The sequence below is a fragment of the Cajanus cajan genome, chromosome 5, assembly GCF_000230855.2.
Source record: "Cajanus cajan strain Asha chromosome 5, NIPB_CcT2T_4, whole genome shotgun sequence".
NCBI lineage: Eukaryota > Viridiplantae > Streptophyta > Magnoliopsida > Fabales > Fabaceae > Cajanus > Cajanus cajan.
In genome coordinates this window covers 55,989,930-56,000,069 of record NC_138521.1, presented here as the reverse complement: position 1 = coordinate 56,000,069, position 10,140 = coordinate 55,989,930, and the positions used below count along the sequence as shown (strand labels likewise).

Below are 10,140 nucleotides of genomic sequence, written 5' to 3'. Positions count from 1 at the left end.
TCCTAGTCTATGGGCTTAAATCAAAACAATAAATAAAGTTCGCTATATATGAATATTCTAAAATGTATGCATACATTACATTAAAAAAGAAAACACAAAGTTTCATTAAAAATTAATTTATACATTTTATTACATTAATTGAATATTATAGTTTTACACTATCACATTTTTCATTGAATTTATTGTTACGCTGTATTGTTTATTATCAATAGAAAAGCATCGTTACATTTATTATTATTCTTTACTAACATCTTAACTTTTAGTCTTAACATGTACATTATATAAGATAAATATATTTTTAATTATAAATATATTTTATAATAAATTATATTTTTAAAACTTTAAATAATATCAGTGAAGTTGGATATATGCAACACACATAAGTGAAAAGTATGAAAATAGAGTGGAATGTTTTATTACATATGTAATTAGGAATGTTAATGATATGGATGAAAAGTTTTTTTTGTTCTTGTGTTAATTGTTTGAATGAGACTTGACTAAAACTTGATGTTATAAGGGAACATCTTTTATGAGATGAGTTTCTTAAGAATTATACACGTTGGATATGGCATGGTGAAAATGTTGACATTCCAAGTGTGTTGATTGAAATTCAAAGCCAAACTTTTGCACAAGAGGTGGATATGGATGATTGACTTGAGGAGATGATTCATGATGTGGATCTTGAATCTTTCAAGCTAGTATATATGTATGAAACTCTAAAATGATTCAAAGAAACCTTATATCCAAATCACACAAAATTCACAAGATTTTCAACACTATTGACATTGTTCAATATGAAGGTAAGAAATTGGTGGAATGATAAAAGCTTCACATAATTCTTAGAGTTGTTGAAATAAATACTTCTAGAAGGTAACACGTTGCCAAGTTGTAACTACAAGGAAAAACATGTATTTTGTCCCATTGGTTTGGAGTATAAGAAGATACATGCAAACCCAAATGATTGTATGTTATATCAAGGTGAGTTTGAAGGGTTGTATCAGTGTCCAAGGTGTGGGGTGTCACAATATAAAAGAAAATATGGTGATTTTGATTGTGTTGTGAGCACTAAGGGTCCTCCGACAAAGTTTTATGGTCTTTGCCAATTTTTCTAAGATTGAAGTGTTTGTTTGTTAATGTAGATAATGCAAAGATGATGAGATGGTAGAAAGATGAGAGGAAGTGTGATGGACAACTCAAGCATCAGACATATTACTTACACTAAAAAATGTAGCATTTAGTGACATATAAAAAGTGTTATTATAGGTATAATATATGTAAATATATATCTATTTGACATATAGTCATACACAATTTAAGTGTTGATTTTGAATGTAATTTAACAGCATATTTTATATATTACTATAGCTTATACCAACACATTTTAACAATATACCAACATAAATTATATTTAGTGTGTGGGTAAAAGTACTTTTTAGTAAAACGTATTGTGCCACTATAGGACATGTGTTACTATATGACAATTTTCTTGTAGTGTTGTAATGAAAAATAATTGATTTCATGTTTCTTAATTTTGGCAACAAGTCGAGAAATATTGGGCTTGGAGTAGCTACTAATGGAATTAATTAATTTGGTAACTTAAGTTCTAAGCATAGTTCATAATTGTTTTGTTGGTTATTTAGAACTTACTTGCTTGGTTATGCATGAAGTGCAAATACATGTTATCTATGATGATTTTTGATCCAAGGCAACAAGGAAATGACATTGATGTCTATCTAAATCCATTAGTTGAAGACTTAAAGATGTGTTAGGAGGAGGGAATTGATGTGTTTGATGAGTATTCAGGTGAGTCTTTAAAGGTGCATACCATATTGTCCTACACAATCACTTTTTAGCATATGGAAACTTGTGTGGGTATATTGTTAATGGGCAAAAAGCTTGCCTTATATGTGAAGAGGCTCTTGTTACCATCAACTATATAATTGGAATAAGATAGTTTACCTTAGTCATCAAATACTTCTTAAATCTAACCATCCACGTTGAAGGTTAAGAAAGTTTTTAATGGATGTTAGGAATATGACATTGTTCCTATTAGTGAGCAAATTTATGAACGAATGAACTTAAATATTGTGAAACTTGAAAAAATTGAAAAATAACCCAAAGAGAGAAACATATGGAATAAGAGGTTGTTATTATTTGATTTACCGTACTGGAAAATAATTGATGTTATTATTAGACATTGAATTGATGTCATGCATGTTGAGAAAAATATATGTAACAGTGTAATTAGCATGCTTCTCAAAATTCAAGGCAAGACAAAGATGGTCTCAATTATCATCTAGATTTACAACTCATGGGCATACAAGATCAATTGAATCTACAATCTAAGGAAAAATAGACATATTTGCCTCCAACATAGCACATATTGTCAAGAAAGAAAAAAAACAGGTTTCTATGAGTGCTTGTGTGGTGTCAAAGTACTATACAATGACCCTTTCAATGTAAAAAGTCAATGAATTATGTGTGAGTAGGAATTCTAACGTATATGGATTTTTGGAATTTGGATCCATACAAAGGAGCGAGAACAAGGTCGTCATAAAAACCTAAATTTACATCTAAATTTGGATGCATAGTCAAATAAATAAGTTTACTTAACCTAGTACCATTTAGAAATGTATACAACTATATAATTCATTATAAGTTTTAAATTAAGCTTTCACTAATTTTCCCGATGCAATACTCATTGACACCTTTTGGTTATTTGTCCTATGAAAAATATTACTGCATATATTTATTTTTTGCACATGAGTCCTCCTTAGACTTCATAAATATATAAGATGCATAAGTTGTTAACAAGTTGACCCCAACCTTTTTGTGATAGGTATAACTACACTCATCATAGAATGTGTTATTGCTATGATGGGTAGAGCCACAATCATCATAAAAAAAACTTGTTAATAATGTTGTCAACGCCCAAGTCACATTGTTCATCTCTCTGAGAACAAAGCACTATTTTCTTCATTCTCTGCAACGACCAAGGTGTGATGCATTTGCTCTTACGCCAACAACTTCTGACAATGCTCCAAGGTAATGTTTGACACCATCTTGCTCATTATTTGCCACCATCTCCTATGTAATAACCTTTATTATCTAACCTTCGTTGTTTGCACGCTTTTTAAAGTTTTATTTTTGGTTGGTTCTATCTAATTTTGGGGATGGTTTAAAAGTGATATGTGTATTAATTCTACTCTGTTGTGGGGGTTGGCTTGTGACTATTGTGGAGTAGTTGTGGGTTTTTTTTTGTGCTTATAATATAGTTGTTTTGGTAATTGGTGTGGTTGTTTTGGTGCTAAGTAATGAGCTATTTTGGGACTCATTTGAGAGACTATTTAGTAGATATAATGCACTTTTATATTGCTCTTTTAGAGTATGTTTGAGTAACTTAATAAAATTTTAAAATGTTATATATGTACATAATGTACATAATTAAATAAATCAATAACATAATTTGGATTTATTTAACATAGAAATATTTATTTCATGTGCCGATAAATTTATATTAAGTTATGTATATATTCATTAATTTAAATTATTTTAAGTACCCATAAATTTATATTATCTTAGTTATTCATATATTTAGATTAATTTTGGTACTCGTATAAACTTATATTATTTTAGGTAACCTTACACAATATTTATTTAATTTAATTATATGATTTAATTGGGTAACCATGAGTGAGACTATTGTGTGATCAAGCACATGCTCACAATTGTTATTGGCAACATTAGGGACTCATTGAAAGAGGTAATATATTTTCATATCAAAATAATTACTTTAAATGATTATTTAATTATTTAATGATTGACTAATATTTAACTTATCTCTATTTTGAATTTTTTGTAAGTATTCAAAATCCTACTCCATTTTCCCATGAAGACTTGGTAGATATCCACAAAAGATGGACATCTGCTTTTCTTGAGTCAATTTGAAAGTTGATTTATGTTTTTGTACATTTTTTAGTTTTATTTGTGTACATTGGTTAGATATTTATGTTTTAGTTTTATCTTCTTGGTAGATATTTGTGTACATTGTTATTAATTAATGATAATTATTGTTAACTTTAACTTTATTATTATCTTTCTTGCATTGTTATATAGTTTAATTTGTATATTATTTTAATTTAAATGATAGGTATTGTATCTTATATAGATTTCTATTGAACTAAACAACAATATATGTTGTATTAAGCTGTTTGGATTTGTATTATCTGTTGTACAAGCATGGAAATTTAAATAAAAAAGAATGGACAGGATATTAAACAAAAAAACACATTCTATGATAGGTATGATCAAATCCACCATAAAATATGTACTTTCTATATTACATGTAATCACATTCGTCATAAAATGTGGGTGTCAAAATGTCGGTGTCAATGTGATATAAATCATCACATTTGGTACCCATATTATGACAGACATTAACCACCAATATGGAAAGTGTAATATCTTATGTCGCATGGTAAACGCTCGTCATAAAATATATGAATATTTTATGTCGTCAGAATTTATGTCGTATCCCAAGTCGACATAAAATGTAAAAAATAATTAACATAAAATGTCTCTACAGATTAAGACCATAAAGTTTGCGAGTTTTATGATCTAAGCCAAAAAATTCGTTATAATCATAAGAATTTTGTGAAAAGCTAATGTTATATACACCCCCTTAATAGATACACCTCCTTTCTTATTATTTTTTTTTTTCAAAAGTTTACTTAAATATCCTTTTAGTTGATTTTTTCATTAAAAAAATATTTTCAAAAACTAATCTTCTTTCTTTACCTCTCTTCCTCCACTCATTTTTTTCGCTACTTTATTCTTTTCTAATCATTCTTTGTATACCTCCCTTTTTATTTTTTGGTTTTTTCTCTTTAGCAATCAAGACACTTGTAACACAACTTTATTATTTTTTAAACTCTATTTTTGGTACTCTTAATTTCAACATTTTTTAAATCATAATTTTTTACTCTATATTCAATATTGCACACATTGTTGGATAAGTAATTTTTTCTCTTCCAAAAATTAGTTTTCATAAGCATTTTTTTCTTGCTTTCAGAAAGTACCTTCCATAAGAACAAAGATGTATTTCTCTTCTGGTAAGTACTTTCTAAAAGCATTTTTTTTCTTCAGGAAAGTACTTTCTAGATGCAAAAAATATATTTCTTCTTTTTAGAGAGTACCTTTTAGAGGTATATTTTTTGTCTTTCAAAAAGTAATTTTTGCAAGTATATTTTTTCTCTTTTAGAAAATATTTTTCAAAAAATGGTATTTAGGGAATTAACAAAAGGGAGAAGAAAGGATGGAGGTATATTATCAACTAAAGGAGGTGCATTTAACATAAGTCTTTAAAAAGGTGAGTTTATATCTATGCATGGTCTGAGTTAAATAGACAAGTCTACAAACCTTAACTCATATACACACCCTTACTCAATAGTACCTTTTGACATCATTTACTTCTTGTCCACTACTACAAAAAGGGTAATCTAAGTCGTTCAATCTAAGTCGGTTTATTAAAAAATGATGTAAAATAAGACGCGGTGGCATTTTTGTAAATAAAAGGAATGTAATCTAAGACGGTTTAGACAATACCCGTTGTAGAATAGCCTACACAAATATATCTACGACGGTTTATAATAAAACCGACTTAGATGTTAAATGATCTACATCAGTTTTTATGTAAAACTGACTTAGATGGAGACCCAAAAATAAACCCGCGCGTTCTCTCTCAATTCATGCGTGCCCTTCAGTCTCCCAGCCACATTCTCTGGCCTCCACCTCCTCCGCCCTCCGCTCCTGCGCCCGCCACATACTCTCCTTCATCCCCTCTTTCCACATTCTCTCACGTAACTATAACTGCCCCTTCCGCTCACTAAACCCTAAATCCTCTATTCTCTATTTCCCTAACTCACTGACTAACTCTCCTCCGCTCACTTCCTCTGCAGGACGTTGCCCCTTCCACTCACTTCCTCCGCCCCAATCGCTCTCAAGCTCGATTGCGGTTGCCTCGACGATTCCGCCATCGTCTCTGTGCAGCCGTCGGAGAAACAACTGCAAAGAGAACCTTGTGTTTCGTCTTGCGGAGGTGTTCCCATGACTTTGTTCTGTTTTGTTCTTTGTTTGAGACTGTTCTGGCCTTTCTTCTTCTTTGTTCTCTGTTCTCTTTTGAATTATGAACAATTTTTTATTTTTAGTTTGGATTTTTAGCATATATACATGAACAATATTAAATAGGTTAACCAGGGAATGCAGTTTATGGGTACAATATTCAATATTTATGGAATAATGCTTTGCTACATTTAAACTGTTGGATTGGTGTTTTGCATTCTTGCTTTGCTGTAACCAGCATATTTATGGGTACTAGATAAAAATAATGTATTGAAGAAATGATTGTGTCATGTGTATTTATGTGTAAACTAACTACCTAAATAAAGCATATTTGTGGCATATCCCCTGCAATGACATGAGGTCTGGTACTGTTTAAGATCCCTTGAAATACCTGCCTTTGCATGATAGTTTTCCCATTTCCCTATTAGTTATGAATATGGATGCTATATGCTAATTTGGCTTGTATTTTTATGGTTCTCAACTTTCTGGAAGAAAGAGCATATCAAGTTAAATGAACGATTATTGGGTGGTGAGCTAATAATGTAATAACAGCTATTCATTCAAAATGAGTGGTTGATCAAGGAGTCTAACATAGTTGAGCAGAATGTGAGTTATAATAAATTCTGTGGTATCTAATTCAATTTCTGTGGATAGAAATAAGGCTCGTTGATCATATTATGCAAACTTTCTTTAAGCTTACTTATCATTTAGAGTGTTTCATTTGCCTTTTGTTCTGCTTATACTGCTCTTCTATGTATTGGATGTTTATTTTGGGATTCATGAATACTAACTTTATGGATTGAACTATGGTGGCACCACTTTTTTCCTCTTTCTGCTTTGCTTTCACTTACTTTAGCTTTGTACTTGCTGGGATGATGATTTTCTGAATTTTATGTACTTCTTAGGTACATATTGGAGCAAAGTCTTTCTGTAGATAATCTCTTTGGTTTTGTTCTAATATTCAATTACTTCAAAGTTCCAGTTACATATCAGGTTATGTATAAAACTTATTTTCATGGGTAAACTGTGCACGATTTTAACTTCATGTTTTAACAAGTTCTTAATTCTGAATTTGTTGATATTATCTTAACAATAAAAAGTAGTTAATTGATAAGTTTTCATGTACTTTTTTTAACTTACAGAATCGTGTGCTCTCATATGGTATTGCTGGTGCAGTTGTCTTTCGGCTGGCATTAATACTTATCGGAACAGCCACCCTTCAGGTGTGTTTCATGATGGATATATTTCTTTTCATATTTTACCTTTTTAAGTGAGTTTTATACTATTTGCTGATCATCTTGTTAATTATGATAATGTTTAGAGGTTTGAGGCAGTCAACCTTTTCTTGGCCGCAGTATTACTCTATTCATCATTTAAGGTGAGGCTTGACAATTTCCAATATTTAAATTTGGCATTTGAATTTATTAACCAAGCTATGTGTTCTCTATTTATTAACCAAATTATATGTACTTTAGAATTTAGACAAGTGAAGCATATATGTTTCATTTCCTAACCATATATACCTGGTTTGGCTTATTAATTGCAGTTTTTCTTTGGATTCATGACCCTGCTACACGTGATGCAATAATCCTTAAGAAGACTCTAACCTTGGGCATAAATATTGAAGCTGCTACTAGGGACCATAAAAAGGTGAATGTTCTCTTTGTTGTTGCTTGTGTGTGGCTTTCATGAAAGACATCCTTGCTATAACGAATTAGTCGCATTAAGGTTTCTATCGGCTAGCTTATGACTTATAGCTTGTGTGCCTGATTTATATATTTTAATTTTGAAATCTCCCTGATGGCTTATGAATTAGTAATATATTTTTTGATACAATTCAAAAGCATTTTTATAATTTGAAAAAGACTATCCGCGCGCAATAGAAATCTGAAAAATTAGAGGTGCGAGAAGTGCAATTCCTATCAGAGACAGCGGGTGCAATTGGTACCTCTTAAGAATAAAAAGAAATTGAAGTAAAAGATGGGTTTCCGAACAATTCATATTATGATTAAAATATGGCATACACTAAACTAGAGATTACACATGAATCCAGAAATGAGAGCATTGATGGAAAAGTTTATTATCAACTTCAGAAAGCTATAAATCCATTATGGAAGCCTATATAGATTTTGTACTTCTATTTCTATATTTTTTTTCATCAATAGGAAGGTTTACAATGATGGCAATGATTTGATATTTTTTCGAACTATGAAAACTTTAACAGTAAGCAAATAATATATATTTTTTAATTCATAAGTATTTAGTTGCATGTTCAGTGGTATGATGAACTCTTCTATCAAAATTCATTATTATTTAGATCAAAGAAAAATGAATAATAGTATGAAAGGAGTGAAGGTTATTGAGAGGAGAGGAGATTAGAAAAACTAATTAAAAAGAGAAAAGAAAAAGAAAACAGTGAGGCAAAATGTCTGAAGAAAGCACCCTTGAAGATTCACCATTGTTTTTTTTGAATATTTGTAATTTAAATTCATGTAAAACAGGCACGACTCACGAGTAATATCCCTTGAAGATTCAATAATTCAAACTCTATTCTCCAAAATGGGAGGATTCATTGAAAAAAATTAATTCCTATCCAATTGCATGCAAGTTTACAATGTTTCTCTGTTTTTCCTCATTTTTTCATGGATACCATCAGTGTCTTGAGTGAATGATAAATTATGTGCCATTATTTTATTTCTTTTGTAAGTAGTTAATGATCTTTCTTCTTTTTTCTTAATTAATTATTTTTTATTTTTCTATTTTCCATACAACATTTTTCCTGTCCTTGATGTTCATACCTGCATGTTTCCTAATTCATTTGTAGCATAGTTTTGAAAGATCTCCTGAAGCTTGTCTTATTAAAAAGTAAGAAGTTTGGGGACTCGTGGCTTATCATGCGTAATCAACTGCTACAGGTTTATAGTGAAGCCATTTCGTCAAATTGCAGTGATATTGTTCAAATGCTGCAGGTATTCAGTCTCTCTTCTTTTTACCAAGTGTTTCATTTGTATAATTTTTTCTTGATGATTTTTATCTTAACAAAGCTTTCAAATAGAGTAGCCTACTTCGATTGCTGCATTGTATAGGATTTTTTTTCGTATCGTATTGTATTCTTCTTTGGCTCAACAGTTTTATTTCCTTACCTTGTTCATATGTAAAGTAATTATCATTCAAGGAGTACCAAAGTGACACAATCACACAAAACGTATGCATGAGTTCAGGAGGGATGCAAGAAAAAAAAAGCACAAAATATTAAGAATATTAAAGAACTTATAATTCTGAAACCTCATGTTAAAGAAAGCAACATTTCACATAGAATATAATCGTTCATTATTAAAAATATAATCTACAACGGTTCTATAACAAAACCGTCTTAGATGTATGTGTTGTTCTAAGTCAATTTTTGACAAAAACTGACTTAGATTTACACATACATCTAAGTCGGTTTTTGTCAAAAACTGACTTAGATCAACACATACATCTACGACTGTTTTATAAAAATTGACTTAGATCAACACATACATCTAAGTCGGTTTTTACATAACCGACGTAAATATGTTTATTCATCTACGTCGCCTTCATCTAAGTCGGTTTTAGAACCGATGTAGATATGACAAAATAACCGACTTAGAATACAATCTTTCTAGTAGTGGTCCTATTCTCTTATTATCATAACTCTTTTGGATGATGCTCTGAGAGATTTTTGTAATTCGTTATTAGCTTTGCCTATTTTATTTCATATACTAATTTAATAATGGAAACAAATATATGAATTAATAAATAGACACTACTAGAATTTCTCTTAATACATGCGGCTTTTCCATAAAAATTCGCAGGAAACGTTGTTCCTACAAATTTTTCTGCAAAATTTTATCTGCAAGTAATAACTTCGTGGATAATATATTTTTGCGATTTATAAAATTTGCAAGAAATTTTCCTGCAAAATTTTTTTTGCAAAAAAATTTGCAGGAAAGTTTTCTGCAAAAAAAAAATTCGCAGGAAAGTTTCTTGCGAATTTTT

The 10,140-nt window shown here is 30.2% G+C and overlaps 1 protein-coding gene across 3 annotated transcripts; it reads left to right on the top strand.

Annotated features, from left to right (window-relative positions):
* The first annotated feature begins 5,581 nt into the window (after positions 1-5,581).
* LOC114916474 (uncharacterized) lies at positions 5,582-9,922 on the top strand. 3 transcript variants are annotated; one of them, XM_083074173.1, is made up of 7 exons: positions 5,582-5,858; positions 5,958-6,097; positions 7,026-7,113; positions 7,263-7,343; positions 7,442-7,498; positions 7,667-7,770; positions 8,950-9,922. In XM_083074173.1, the coding sequence occupies exons 1-6, from the start codon at positions 5,664-5,666 to the stop codon at positions 7,706-7,708; spliced, it is 603 nt and encodes a 200-aa protein (XP_082930299.1). In that variant the 5' UTR covers positions 5,582-5,663; the 3' UTR covers positions 7,709-7,770; positions 8,950-9,922. The 3 variants fall into 3 exon arrangements, with proteins under 3 accessions (XP_082930299.1, XP_082930300.1, XP_082930298.1); XM_083074174.1 differs by having other exon boundaries at positions 5,583-5,858; positions 9,036-9,922; XM_083074172.1 differs by having other exon boundaries at positions 5,583-5,858; positions 8,945-9,922.
* Positions 9,923-10,140: the final 218 nt, after the last annotated feature.

Coding starts and splice junctions, on each gene's coding strand:
- LOC114916474 (XM_083074173.1), top strand. CDS start 5,664: ATGTTAAATGATCTACATCAGTTTTTATGTAAAACTGACTTAGATGGA. Junction 7,114..7,262: donor AAGTTCCAGTTACATATCAG/GTTATGTATAAA, acceptor TTTAACTTACAG/AATCGTGTGCTCTCATATGG. Junction 7,344..7,441: donor TCGGAACAGCCACCCTTCAG/GTGTGTTTCATG, acceptor GATAATGTTTAG/AGGTTTGAGGCAGTCAACCT.